The sequence below is a fragment of the Electrona antarctica genome (assembly GCF_951216825.1).
Source record: "Electrona antarctica genome assembly, chromosome: 16".
NCBI classification, from domain to species: Eukaryota; Metazoa; Chordata; class Actinopteri; order Myctophiformes; family Myctophidae; genus Electrona; species Electrona antarctica.
Genome location: NC_136797.1, coordinates 6,968,468 through 6,983,799, shown reverse-complemented (window position 1 = coordinate 6,983,799; position 15,332 = coordinate 6,968,468). Strand labels below are relative to the sequence as shown.

At 49.1% G+C, this 15,332-nt stretch overlaps 1 protein-coding gene across 1 annotated transcript in view; it reads right to left on the bottom strand.

Moving 5' to 3' along the window:
- myo18b (myosin XVIIIB) overlaps positions 1-15,332 on the bottom strand; it is a gene marked incomplete at its 3' end in the record, with an annotated part of 66,454 nt that overhangs the window by 5,219 nt on the left and 45,903 nt on the right. Inside the window, exons 39-40 of the mRNA XM_079524697.1 lie at positions 8,346-8,479; positions 7,628-7,669 (exon numbers count right to left, since the gene is read on the bottom strand). Of these exons, the coding sequence (XP_079380823.1) occupies positions 7,628-7,669; positions 8,346-8,479 (176 nt within the window). The remainder of the gene's footprint in view (positions 1-7,627; positions 7,670-8,345; positions 8,480-15,332) is intronic.

Genomic DNA, 15,332 nt, shown 5'->3' with positions numbered 1-15,332 from the left:
CCGCAGTCCCCAGTTGTCCCATGCATGGGGAACCGCAGTCCCCAGTTGTCCCATGCATGGGGAACCGCAGTCCCCAGTTGTCCCATGGGGGGAACCGCAGTCCCCAGTTGTCCCATGCATGGGGAACCGCAGTCCCCAGTTGTCCCATGAATGCATGGGGAACCGCAGTCCCCAGTTGTCCCATGCATGCATGGGGAACCGCAGTCCCCAGTTGTCCCATGCTTGCATGGGGGAACCGCAGTCCCCAGTTGTCCCATGCTTGCATGGGGGAACCGCAGTCCCCAGTTGTCCCATGCTTGCATGGGGGAACCGCAGTCCCCAGTTGTCCCATGCATGCATGGGGAACCGCAGTCCCCAGTTGTGCATGGCATAGAGCTGAAGGCTGAGAATCTGCATGGGGAACCGCAGTCCCCAGTTGTCCCATGAATGCATGGGGAACCGCAGTCCCCAGTTGTCCCATGCTTGCATGGGGGAACCGCAGTCCCCAGTTGTCCCATGCTTGCATGGGGGAACCGCAGTCCCCAGTTGTCCCATGCTTGCATGGGGGAACCGCAGTCCCCAGTTGTCCCATGCATGCATGGGGAACCGCAGTCCCCAGTTGTGCATGGCATAGAGCTGAAGGCTGAGAATCTGCATGGGGAACCGCAGTCCCCAGTTGTGCATGGCATAGAGCTGAAGGCTGAGAATCTGCATGGGGAACCGCAGTCCCCAGTTGTGCATGGCATAGAGCTGAAGGCTGAGAGTCTGCCTGCATGCATGCATGGGGGAACCGCAGTCCCCAGTTGTCCCATGAATGCATGGGGAACCGCAGTCCCCAGTTGTGCATGGCATAGAGCTGAAGGCTGAGAATCTGCATGGGGAACCGCAGTCCCCAGTTGTGCATGGCATAGAGCTGAAGGCTGAGAATCTGCATGGGGAACCGCAGTCCCCAGTTGTGCATGGCATAGAGCTGAAGGCTGAGAATCTGCATGGGGAACCGCAGTCCCCAGTTGTGCATGGTATAGAGCTGAAGGCTGAGAATCTGCATGGGGGACCGCAGTCCCCAGTTGTGCATGGCATAGAGCTGAAGGCTGAGAATCTGCATGGGGAACCGCAGTCCCCAGTTGTGCATGGCATAGAGCTGAAGGCTGAGAGTCTGCATGGGGAACCGCAGTCCCCAGTTGTGCATGGCATAGAGCTGAAGGCTGAGAGTCTGCATGGGGAACCGCAGTCCCCAGTTGTGCATGGCATAGAGCTGAAGGCTGAGAATCTGCATGGGGAACCGCAGTCCCCAGTTGTGCATGGCATAGAGCTGAAGGCTGAGAATCTGCATGGGGGACCGCAGTCCCCAGTTGTGCATGGCATAGAGCTGAAGGCTGAGAATCTGCACGGGGAACCGCAGTCCCCAGTTGTGCATGGCATAGAGCTGAAGGCTGAGAATCTGCATGGGGAACCGCAGTCCCCAGTTGTGCATGGCATAGAGCTGAAGGCTGAGAGTCTGCATGGGGAACCGCAGTCCCCAGTTGTGCATGGCATAGAGCTGAAGGCTGAGAGTCTGCATGGGGAACCGCAGTCCCCAGTTGTCCCATGCTTGCATTAGGTACGATTCCAGCCATGCAGGCCTGGCCGGAAAATTGTCGAATATGGTCGAAGTGTCCTTGAGCAAGACACTTTAACCTCTAACTGCTCTGCTGCTGGGCAACGATCAGCTGGGTTGGGTTTAAACTGAATTTCCCCTATTGGGAGAAATAGGTGTGTATATATATATATATATATATATATATATATATATATATATATATATATATGGGGGCAAAACATTCAATTTCTTTCATGGTCTGGAGAGATGGCACTTTTTTTTCTTTCTTTTTGAGTGGTGTAAACCACTCCTACAACTGGCTTTTGTGTGCAGAAAAAAATGAGCATGGTTGCTATGTTCAAAATAATTTCTGACGTAACGAAATAATACCCGGGTGAACTGGATGACCGTAGCAACCATGGTCATTTTTTCTGCACAAAAAAAGCCAGTTGTGAAATCACATCCGGGTGTGATTTCATTACGTCAGACATTACGTCAGACCACAGCTGATCATGCTATATAAAACCTTACACCACTCAGTTCACACGGGTGTGATTTTTTTTTTACAGATGGGTAAAATGTCAGGGGCAGTCCCCAGTTGTCCCATGCTTGCATGGGGGACCGCAGTCCCCAGTTGTCCCATGCATGCATGGGGGACCGCAGTCCCCAGTTGTCCCATGCATGGGGAACCGCAGTCCCCAGTTGTCCCATGCATGGGGAACCGCAGTCCCCAGTTGTCCCATGGGGGGAACCGCAGTCCCCAGTTGTCCCATGCATGGGGAACCGCAGTCCCCAGTTGTCCCATGCTTGCATGGGGAACCGCAGTCCCCAGTTGTCCCATGCTTGCATGGGGAACCGCAGTCCCCAGTTGTCCCATGCTTGCATGGGGGACCGCAGTCCCCAGTTGTCCCATGCTTGCATGGGGAACCGCAGTCCCCAGTTGTCCCATGCTTGCATGGGGAACCGCAGTCCCCAGTTGTCCCATGCTTGCATGGGGAACCGCAGTCCCCAGTTGTCCCATGCTTGCATGGGGAACCGCAGTCCCCAGTTGTCCCATGAATGCATGGGGGACCGCAGTCCCCAGTTGTGCATGGCATAGAGCTGAAGGCTGAGAATCTGCATGGGGAACCGCAGTCCCCAGTTGTCCCATGAATGCATGGGGGAACCGCAGTCCCCAGTTGTCCCATGCTTGCATGGGGGAACCGCAGTCCCCAGTTGTCCCATGCTTGCATGGGGGACCGCAGTCCCCAGTTGTCCCATGCATGCATGGGGGACCGCAGTCCCCAGTTGTCCCATGCATGGGGAACCGCAGTCCCCAGTTGTCCCATGCATGGGGAACCGCAGTCCCCAGTTGTCCCATGGGGGGAACCGCAGTCCCCAGTTGTCCCATGCATGGGGAACCGCAGTCCCCAGTTGTCCCATGAATGCATGGGGAACCGCAGTCCCCAGTTGTCCCATGCATGCATGGGGAACCGCAGTCCCCAGTTGTCCCATGCTTGCATGGGGGAACCGCAGTCCCCAGTTGTCCCATGCTTGCATGGGGGAACCGCAGTCCCCAGTTGTCCCATGCTTGCATGGGGGAACCGCAGTCCCCAGTTGTCCCATGCATGCATGGGGAACCGCAGTCCCCAGTTGTGCATGGCATAGAGCTGAAGGCTGAGAATCTGCATGGGGAACCGCAGTCCCCAGTTGTCCCATGAATGCATGGGGAACCGCAGTCCCCAGTTGTCCCATGCTTGCATGGGGGAACCGCAGTCCCCAGTTGTCCCATGCTTGCATGGGGGAACCGCAGTCCCCAGTTGTCCCATGCTTGCATGGGGGAACCGCAGTCCCCAGTTGTCCCATGCATGCATGGGGAACCGCAGTCCCCAGTTGTGCATGGCATAGAGCTGAAGGCTGAGAATCTGCATGGGGAACCGCAGTCCCCAGTTGTGCATGGCATAGAGCTGAAGGCTGAGAATCTGCATGGGGAACCGCAGTCCCCAGTTGTGCATGGCATAGAGCTGAAGGCTGAGAGTCTGCCTGCATGCATGCATGGGGGAACCGCAGTCCCCAGTTGTCCCATGAATGCATGGGGAACCGCAGTCCCCAGTTGTGCATGGCATAGAGCTGAAGGCTGAGAATCTGCATGGGGAACCGCAGTCCCCAGTTGTGCATGGCATAGAGCTGAAGGCTGAGAATCTGCATGGGGAACCGCAGTCCCCAGTTGTGCATGGCATAGAGCTGAAGGCTGAGAATCTGCATGGGGAACCGCAGTCCCCAGTTGTGCATGGTATAGAGCTGAAGGCTGAGAATCTGCATGGGGGACCGCAGTCCCCAGTTGTGCATGGCATAGAGCTGAAGGCTGAGAATCTGCATGGGGAACCGCAGTCCCCAGTTGTGCATGGCATAGAGCTGAAGGCTGAGAATCTGCATGGGGAACCGCAGTCCCCAGTTGTGCATGGCATAGAGCTGAAGGCTGAGAATCTGCATGGGGAACCGCAGTCCCCAGTTGTGCATGGTATAGAGCTGAAGGCTGAGAATCTGCATGGGGGACCGCAGTCCCCAGTTGTGCATGGCATAGAGCTGAAGGCTGAGAATCTGCATGGGGAACCGCAGTCCCCAGTTGTGCATGGCATAGAGCTGAAGGCTGAGAATCTGCATGGGGAACCGCAGTCCCCAGTTGTGCATGGTATAGAGCTGAAGGCTGAGAGTCTGCATGGGGACCGCAGTCCCCAGTTGTGCATGGCATAGAGCTGAAGGCTGAGAATCTGCATGGGGAACCGCAGTCCCCAGTTGTGCATGGCATAGAGCTGAAGGCTGAGAGTCTGCATGGGGAACCGCAGTCCCCAGTTGTGCATGGCATAGAGCTGAAGGCTGAGAGTCTGCATGGGGAACCGCAGTCCCCAGTTGTGCATGGCATAGAGCTGAAGGCTGAGAATCTGCATGGGGGACCGCAGTCCCCAGTTGTGCATGGCATAGAGCTGAAGGCTGAGAGTCTGCATGGGGAACCGCAGTCCCCAGTTGTCCCATGCTTGCATTAGGTACGATTCCAGCCATGCAGGCCTGGCCGGAAAATTGTCGAATATGGTCGAAGTGTCCTTGAGCAAGACACTTTAACCTCTAACTGCTCTGCTGCTGGGCAACGATCAGCTGGGTTGGGTTTAAACTGAATTTCCCCTATTGGGAGAAATAGGTGTGTATATATATATATATATATATATATATATATATATATATATATATATGGGGGCAAAACATTCAATTTCTTTCATGGTCTGGAGAGATGGCACTTTTTTTTCTTTCTTTTTTTTTTACAGATGGGTAAAATGTCAGGGGCTCATGAAGGAAGCCCCATATATGGGCCTTTGATGTCTCTGTGTGCCTCATGAAGGAAGCCCCATATATGGGCCTTTGATGTCTCTGTGTGCCTCATGAAGGAAGCCCCATATATGGGCCTTTGATGTCTCTGTGTGCCTCATGAAGGAAGCCCCATATATGGGCCTTTGATGTCTCTGTGTGCCTCATGAAGGAAGCCCCATATATGGGCCTTTGATGTCTCTGTGTGCCTCATGAAGGAAGCCCCATATATGGGCCTTTGATGTCTCTGTGTGCCTCATGAAGGAAGCCCCATATATGGGCCTTTGATGTCTATGTGTGCCTCATGAAGGAAGCCCCATATATGGGCCTTTGATGTCTCTGTGTGCCTCATGAAGGAAGCCCCATATATGGGCCTTTGATGTCTATGTGTGCCTCATGAAGGAAGCCCCATATATGGGCCTTTGATGTCTATGTGTGCCTCATGAAGGAAGCCCCATATGGGCCTTTGATGTCTGTGTGCCTCATGAAGGAAGCCCCATATATGGGCCTTTGATGTCTCTGTGTGCCTCATGAAGGAAGCCCCATATATGGGCCTTTGATGTCTATGTGTGCCTCATGAAGGAAGCCCCATATATGGGCCTTTGATGTCTCTGTGTGCCTCATGAAGGAAGCTCCATATATGGGCCTTTGATGTCTCTGTGTGCCTCATGAAGGAAGCCCCATATGGGCCTTTGATGTCTCTGTGTGCCTCATGAAGGAAGCCCCATATATGGGCCTTTGATGTCTCTGTGTGCCTGGGAGGGAGCAATGGCACGCTGGTGTTGATGAGAACATTTATCACAGCTGCTGCCCGACGGCACCGGAGAAAACAAGCCATTATCCGGAGACACCGAGGGCAAAGCTTCTAGATGGACAATGTACTGTATACAGTACGGCTGCCGTTAACACATTTAGGCCTGACGTCGAAATTTAAAAAAATCCTGACAGTTTTCTTGAAAAACCTATGTTTCTATGTCAGTCGTTCTCAAACATTTTCATGTCAAGGAACCCCAATATTATATGTAATTGGCCGCCGACCCCCAACTGAAAATATAGTTCCAGGGACCTCCCAGAAGCAAAGATTTGAGTTAAAAACATTCGCTCTGAAAGAATATATATTCAAAGATTTGCGCCACATTTTCACGAGTTTTCAAAAATAGCAGACCTACAAGCTCGTAGCGCGGCACTCGGTGCCGCGCTATGAGCTTGTAGATCTGCTATTTTTCAATAGCTAAAGCACAACATAATGCTTAAAACACCAAAAGGGGTTCCCGCCCAGAATGGTTTAATAAGAAACACACATCTCCAGTCAGTGCACAGTACCGTACAACGATGCCAAGGCTGCAGAGCTGGAGTTCAGGCAGACGAGTAAAAAGTAGCGCCAAGTCGTGATCAGCTGATCATCAGTCACACCATGCACACTTCAGTTGATTTACACCAGTACTACTGCAGTACAAGTCAGTACTACTACAGTGAATGTGAATGGGTTGAGTTATTGTACTTGTTTGTATTATTTCATTGTATAAACTTTGAGTGAAGAGTGAAGAACCCAGTGTGTCTGCATTCCACGCACGCACGCACGCACGCACGCAGGCACGCACGCACGCACGCAGGCACGCACGCACGCACGCACGCACGCACGCACGCACGCACGCACGCACGCGCAAGGGGGTCTTGACTCTTGAAAGAACAGTACAGTAGATGTTTTTTGGTCAGTCATGCACATCAACCTGATGGGTTGACATGACAGCATCATCCAGCCGTCAGACAGACAGACAGACTCAGTTCAAGGACAGTGAAGCATTAAGTGTAGAGAGCTCAAGGTGTCCAGCAGTGACAGACAGACAGACAGACAGCCAGGGGTCACTCAGTTGACCCCACATGGTCCGTCCATCAATGATGACCAATGGACAGTTAGTAGCCATGCATTCTAAAGCATCTAAAGCTTCTTCACTTCACTTCTCTGCATGGTCAAAAAAATGAGTTCACGTCAAACCTCATTGCACTGGCATGTGAGTTTCTTTGTTATTAAAGGGGAATATCACTCATTTTTCAACATTGAACTATGTCATTACCTTAGAGTTGTTGTGTGGAAATAATATAAAAAATAAAAGCCCCCCCCCCCCCCCCATTCTGTTTAGCCTAGAATTCTAGATGTCTAGAATTCTTTCCACACAACTACTATAAGGTATATTGATGACTTAGTTCAATGTTGAAAATGAGTGGTATTCCCCTCTAATGAAGTTGATGATAACATTTTAACATACAGACTCAACACCAAGCCAGAAGGAGCTAAAGGAGCATAAAGATCTGATTATCAGCTTTCTTTTTTACATTCTTTGTCACTCTTACTTTGAAAGAATTTCAATTTCAATTCTTTATTGAGATACATCGGCATCATACATGAATGATACCCAAATCTAAGCGAGACCAGTCCAGATTAACATCTTTTGACAATATTGCTTTTTGTGTGATTTTCAGTGAACAATCACGAATGTGCGATAATCTCAATAATGATTAATGAAGAAAGAAGAAAACAGCCTTTTGAGGAATTAAATCCCTATCAAGGTCCGATTGACAAAGTAAACGCCCACATGTGGGGGAATAAAAAGCTGCTATGCTCCTTTAGGAACAGAAGTTCACACACACACACACACACACACACACACACACACACACACACACACACACACACACACACACACGCACACATCCATCACAGTGTCTTACAGTTCCTTCCGTTTAGTAATGGACTCCACAGCAGTCTGAACGCTGCATTGAAGAGCACACGAAGAAGGAAGGAAGGGGTTAAACATACAAAAAACCCTGTATAAAATAGAGTGGCCCAGAGATCCATAGAGAACTCGCGGGCCGCTCGCCGCGTGGCTCAGGTTCGGTAGAGAACTCGCGGCTCAGGTTCCGTAGAGACGGCGCCCCTCCGTGGTTTTCAACCCTATTCATTTCAAGGCCCATTATTGAATGGGTATTTGAGCCACGGACCACCGTTTGTTGACATTTAGCCTCTCAGACCCAAAAACTAAAGAATATTTTGTTGTCGTTAGATAAGATTTTGTCTACAATTCCTTGCTTTTGGCAAACGTTGATCAAAATAGCAATTCGTCTACATTCTCTAATTGTGTAGACCTCTCGTAAATGAAGTAATGAAAACCACTGGTCTAATTAGAAGAGGCATCTCCTCCATATTAAGGTCTACTTAGAAAGAGGCATATTTCCATCTAATTAAAAAGATACAACAACTACTAGAGTATACGCACATCACTGGGTTGAGGCGCTCGGTTGGAAAGTATCACGAAAGGGGGAAGAAATGAACATTCACCTGCTAGCTCCGATGTAACTTAATGTCATTAAGCTACTCTGTGTGCGGCTGCACGGTTCCGTCTAATTAGAAAGAGGCATAATGATATCCATATATAAATTGGTCAATTACCTCTCAGAGTCACTCTCATCACTCGACTCCACTTCCTCCAGGGCAGCTTGCAGATCAACGATGCGACGGATGGACGTCTCCAGATCGGCTTGTAATGTCTGCCTGACGGCACTGAGCTCCTCCACCTGCATTTCCTGTAAGCAAAAGAGTTAAATCCTCATCAGTGTTGGACTGTGTTCAACCCAAGGGGCCAGTGAGGCTATTCAACGTTGAAGCTCTGGGCCCTAGTGGTAGGAGGAGGGACTACAGGCGGACCCGTGGATTCATGACCGGGAAACCCCGTGCAGCTGGGCTTTAACATTGAGCGCTCGGTTGCACTTCCGCATTTGACCACCAAAATGTGGTGGTCAAATGCGGAAGTAGACGTTCTGAGACGGTACTTCCGGCAGTCTTCCGGGTGCTTCAAAACGCCACTGAGCAACTTCCACTGACATGAATAGCTGGGAGGGCGGAGCTTCGCACCAGTTCAGTCTCTATCCTTTTATATACTCTATGGTTCAAGCCCCAAAGCCCCCAGTAAGGCTATATATATCCTACACTTGAAGCTGCCACTACCTACTGGCGAAAAGTGGAACTGCAGCACGTTCATGGAGGTGGAAGGACGTCATGTGCGTATTGTGCGTCATCCCGGACCTCAAATTACTAGCAGGAATTGCCCCGGCCGGCCTCCGACGAGAGGCTGCTACCCTATAGCCTTAGCAAGGAAAGCCTGAATACACGACTGGCATATCCTGCACAACACCCACCACAGCAGAACTGCCTCTAAAATGGACTCAAGTCCCGCCACCCGTACAACATGGCGGCACAAGGCCCTGTACACACATATCAGACGAACATGCTCTGTGCTGTCCGTGTTTCATGGCCGCCTCAATGCTTTTCCAATGGAAGTCACGTGGTTTGACCAAACAGTTGTGTGTGGTGGGGGGAGAGGGGGGCAATCAAACAGTGTTTGGTCAAACCACAGAGCATGTTCGTCTGATATGTGTGTACAGGGCCCAAGAGCTGCTCAGGTCCATCCCTGAGGACCCTGTCTACAGAGGCATGGCTGGCAGCAGCCGGGCCGACACGCATCCATCGTTTCATCCAGGACCCGGGAGGCGGCATTGAAGGGGAGGAACTGCCACGCCGGCAATGGACCCCATGCTGAACCGCCTGCGACCTGCAGGGGTCGGACGTTTCAAAACATCCATGACCAAGTGGGGCCTGCATGACGGACGCAGCAGCGTGCGAGTGTGGGGAGTCGGAGCAGACCGCTGACCACATAATCACCACCTGTCCCCTATATAGACCACCCTTGGAGGTCTGTCCCCTGTATAGACCTGTACCGTCGGAGGTCTGTCCCCTGTATAGACCTGCACCGTCGGAGGTCTGTCCCCTGTATAGACCTGTACCGTCGGAGGTCTGTCCCCTGTATAGACCTGTACCGTCGGAGGTCTGTCCCCTGTATAGACCACCCTTGGAGGTCTGTCCCCTATATAGACCACCCTTGGAGGTCTGTCCCCTATATAGACCACCCTTGGAGGTCTGTCCCCTGTATAGACCACCCTTGGAGGTCTGTCCCCTGTATAGACCACCCTTGGAGGTCTGTCCCCTGTATAGACCACCCTTGGAGGTCTGTCCCCTGTATAGACCACCCTTGGAGGTCTGTCCCCTGTATAGACCTGCACCGTCGGAGGTCTGTCCCCTGTATAGACCTGCACAGTCGGAGGTCTGTCCCCTGTATAGACCACCCTCGGAGGTCTGTCCCCTGTATAGACCACCCTCGGAGGTCTGTCCCCTGTATAGACCTGCACCGTCGGAGGTCTGTCCCCTATATAGACCACCCTTGGAGGTCTGTCCCCTGTATAGACCACCCTCGGAGGTCTGTCCCCTGTATAGACCCCCGTGTGAGGTCTGTCCCCTGTATAGACCACCCTTGGAGGTCTGTCCCCTGTATAGACCACCCTTGGAGGTCTGTCCCCTGTATAGACCTGTACCCTTGGAGGTCTGTCCCCTGTATAGACCACCCTTGGAGGTCTGTCCCCTGTATAGACCTGTACCCTTGGAGGTCTGTCCCCTATATAGACCACCCTCGGAGGTCTGTCCCCTGTATAGACCACCCTTGGAGGTCTGTCCCCTGTATAGACCACCCTTGGAGGTCTGTCCCCTGTATAAACCACCCTCGGAGGTCTGTCCCCTGTATAGACCACCGTCGGAGGTCTGTCCCCTGTATAGACCACCGTCGGAGGTCTGTCCCCTGTATAGACCACCGTCGGAGGTCTGTCCCCTGTATAGACCACCCTTGGAGGTCTGTCCCCTGTATAAAGCGTCATACCGTATATCATCTCCTCTATATCCGTCCAAAGGGGCTTTCTTTCTTTCCGTCTTCAGCTGCCGTCAGCAGTTAGAATGTCTGGCACTTTTTTCCCCGCCAGCCACTAAACCCAAGTTATTCTAACCCATTTAGACCCGAGACCTGATTCTACAAAATCCTGAAAAACGTAAATGTTTCTATGTCAGTGGTTCTATGTTTCTATGTCAGTGGTTCTATGTTTCTATGTCAGTGGTTCTATGTTTCTATGTCAGTGGTTCTATGTTTCTATGTCAGTGGTTCTATGTTTCTATGTCAGTGGTTCTATGTTTCTATGTCAGTGGTTCTATGTTTCTATGTCAGTGGTTCTATGTTTCTATGTCAGTGGTTCTATGTTTCTATGTCAGTGGTTCTATGTTTCTATGTCAGTGGTTCTATGGTTCTATGTCAGTGGTTCTATGGTTCTATGTCAGTGGTTCTATGTTTCTATGTCAGTGGTTCTATGTTTCTATGTCAGTGGTTCTATGTTTCTATGTCAGTGGTTCTATGTTTCTATGTCAGTGGTTCTATGTTTATATGTCAGTGGTTCTATGTTTCTATGTCAGTGGTTCTATGTTTCTATGTCAGTGGTTCTATGTTTCTATGTCAGTGGTTCTATGTTTCTATGTCAGTGGTTCTATGTTTCTATGTCAGTGGTTCTATGTTTCTATGTCAGTGGTTCTATGTTTCTATGTCAGTGGTTCTATGTTTCTATGTCAGTGGTTCTATGGTTCTATGTCAGTGGTTCTATGTTTCTATGTCAGTGGTTCTATGTTTCTATGTCAGTGGTTCTATGTTTCTATGTCAGTGGTTCTATGTTTCTATGTCAGTGGTTCTATGTTTCTATGTCAGTGGTTCTCAAACTTTTGCATGGCAAGGACCCCCAAACATGTTTATTTGGCCACGGAGCCCCATCTGAAAATATGTTATTCCAGGGACCACCCAGAAGCAAAGATTTGAGTTAAACAAAGATGTGAGAATTATATATTCAAAGATTTGCACACATTTTCAAGATTTTCTCAAAAATAGCCGATCTACAAGCTCGTAGCGCGGCACTCGGTGCCGTGCTACGAGCTTGTAGATCTGCTATTTTAGATCTGCTACAGATGCGTTCCCAGGTCTAAGTGGGCTAAGACAGAAATCTCACCAACTGCAGCTTTAGCACTCATGGATTCATTGTCACTGTGTTTGGGATTAGAGGATGCTTTTAGGCAAAGTGACAACGAGGTAAACACAAACACGTTGCCTGTAGAGCCAGAGCCAAGAACGAACGAACGCCCAGGCTTTCTTCCCCCCAACCCCCCCCCCCCCCGTCCCCCCCGTCCCCCACCCCCGACCTCCGCAGTGCCAGTAATTAAACTCTAGTCTAAAAGATAACTCTCCCTTTTGACTCCAGTAATTACCTCCCACTCCACCTCATCAATAATACGGCATGTCTTTCTATGGCAGTGATGTTTTCGTCGACTAAACTAAGACGAAAAATGTCCGTCGACTACCTTTTTTCACTGATAAACTAAATGAAAACTATAAGCTATGATGAATAAAACTAAGACTAAATGTATTGACAATTTCGTCAACAGATAAAAACTAGATGTGGAAGGGACATGTTATGAAGGGACATGTTATGAAGGGACATGTTAGGAAGGGACTACTGGACCAGAGATCCATTATAAGTCATTTTACACTTGGTTTGAATGCTGAAAATTGCAGATCTACAAGATCACAACAAGTGTAAGCACGGGCACTTTATCTAGTTGAAGTAGTGAGACACTTGGAAGAAGAGTATATTGATTGATTGATTACGTTATTAACAGGCTTTGGGCCAAGCCCCTAGGGGCTTAGGCTTGTTTCCATTGTGGTCCTCTGTATAATATCAGAATCGGTATCAGCAGATATGAGTCATGACCCTGCAAATAATCGGATATCAGTCATAAATTCAAAATTGTGCACCCCTAATTTCAACCAATTATTTATCCCGTTTATATACATTGGCTATGTATACTGTTTGTGTTACTGTTATTATAACCTACTTGTGAGGACATCAACATCTTAGGACGTCAATTTTATGAACGCCGGAAAAACAGCCGATCTACAAGCTCACAACTCGTTGTGTTCGCGACGCATTGTGAGCTTTTAGATCAGCAATTTTTCGGTGTGTGACACCAGCGTGCTACTGAATCAGACATACAGTTGGGTGCCACCGATATGGTCCCTTATCATTTGACCCATTTAGGCCTGACCTCAAAATTTAAAAAAAATCCTTCTAAATCCTCCAGTTTTCTGAAATAAATATTTTCACGATTTTTCAAAAATAGCAGACCTACAAGCTCGTAGCGCGCCACTCGGTGGCGCGCTATGAGCTTGTAGATCTGCTATTTTTCAATAGCTAAATTATAACATAATGTTTAAAACACCAAAAGGGGTTTTGCGCAGATCACGCAAACCTCAGCAAAAAGAAAAGGACAATATCGATGGCCAACTGTAACTCTAATTCTTAAATCTATAAGCTCTATAATGTCTAATCCTAAACCTATAACCCCAACCTGAATCTGTTCCTAATCGTAAAACTATCTCTAAACGTCTTTTTTTTCATGGTTGAAAGAATACCTTTAGGGCTTGCTTTTCAAAACAAACACTTCTCTTGTGAGGACCAGATAATGGTCCTTGTCCGTTTCTACTATACTTGTGGGGACATTTGGTCCACGCACGCACGCACGCACGCACACGCACACACACGCACACACACACGCCGGCTTCCAGGCTTTCAAAGTTATTGGCTTTGGTGGAGGAGACAGGTGGGGGTGTAATGGTTGTCATAGAGACACGCCGTGTGTGTGTGTGTGTGTGTGTGTGTGTGTGTGTGTGTGTGTGTGTGTGTGTGTGTGTGTGTGTGTGTGTGTGTGTGTGTGTGTGTGTGTGTGTGTGTGTGTGTGTGTGTGTGTCCATAACCTTGAGGAGACAATGAGAATTAATCACAACCACAGAGAACGGCGGCGAGGAGTGGAGGAGAGGTGGCTGAACACACATGTCTGAGCGCACATGTGTGTGTGTGTGTGTGTGATGGTGTTTTTGTTTACGAGCGCGGTGTGTCTGCTTAGCTGTGTCATTATGTACTTAAAAAAGGGTATATCTGTGCGAGCGTGCGTGCATGCTTGTGTGTGTGTGTGTGTGTGTGTGTGTGTGTGTGTGTGTGTGTGTGTGTGTGTGTGTGTGTGTGTGTGTGTGTGTGTGTGTGTGTGTGTGTGTGTGTGTGTGTGTGTGTGTGTGTGTGTGTGTGTGTGTGTGTGTGTGTGTGTGTGTGTGTGCGTGTGTGTGTGTGTGTGTCTTTCAATGACAATGTGGCTTAATTGAGTTCTGTCCTTGGCTCTGAGGTCAGGCAACAGTACAGAGTGGTGCAGTATAGGCTACATTGTGGGGAACCTGTGTGTGTGTGTGTGTGTGTGTGTGCACGTGTGCATGTGTCCGTATCCGTATCCCCTGGTCATTCAGAATCATTTGTATGAGCAGTGATATCCCCACAGCTGCTTCTGGCCAGACTTAATTCAATATACACGCATTTTCCTTCTGGTGAAATGTAGACGATAGACTCGTCTGACATGTTTGATATTTATGTTTGTGAATATCACCCTTTCACCGGTACTATATGGGGGAGATGATATGAAATAAAAGTTCATGCAATGAAATTTTGCATTCCATTAGATTCAAAAATAGCAAAAATAAATAGTTCACTATATGTCGTATATAAGGCTATACTGTAGGGCGGCTATTTATTTAGTGGTTAATCCTTTCAGCGCTATTGCCGTTGATTAATGGCAATTGAAGGCTATTTTTTAACTCAAATCTTTGCTTCTGAGGAGTTCCTGGAACATCATATTTTCAGATGGGGGTCCGCGGCCAAATACAGATAATTCTGTGGGTCTTTGACATGAAATATTGAGAACCACTGATATAGAAGGATTTAGAAGACATTTGTAGAATCGTCCTCAGGTCTAAATGTCCAAAACGGGTTATAAACCCATGTGTGTGTTCGTACCAGCTCCATGCGTTTATAAACCCATGTGTGTGTTCGTACCAGCTCCATGCGTTTATAAACCCATGTGTGTGTTCGTACCAGCTCCATGCGTTTATAAACCCATGTGTGTGTTCGTACCAGCTCCATGCGTTTATAAACCCATGTGTGTGTTCGTACCAGCTCCATGCGTTTATAAACCCATGTGTGTGTTCGTACCAGCTCCATGCGTTTATAAACCCATGTGTGTGTTCGTACCAGCTCCATGCGTTTATAAACCCATGTGTGTGTTCGTACCAGCTCCATGCGTTTATAAACCCATGTGTGTGTTCGTACCAGCTCCATGCGTTTATAAACCCATGTGTGTGTTCGTACCAGCTCCATGCGTTTATAAACCCATGTGTGTGTTCGTACCAGCTCCATGCGTTTATAAACCCATGTGTGTGTTCGTACCAGCTCCATGCGTTTATAAACCCATGTGTGTGTTCGTACCAGCTCCATGCGTTTATAAACCCATGTGTGTGTTCGTACCAGCTCCATGCGTTTATAAACCCATGTGTGTGTTCGTACCAGCTCCATGCGTTTATAAACCCATGTGTGTGTTCGTACCAGCTCCATGCGTTTATAAACCCATGTGTGTGTTCGTACC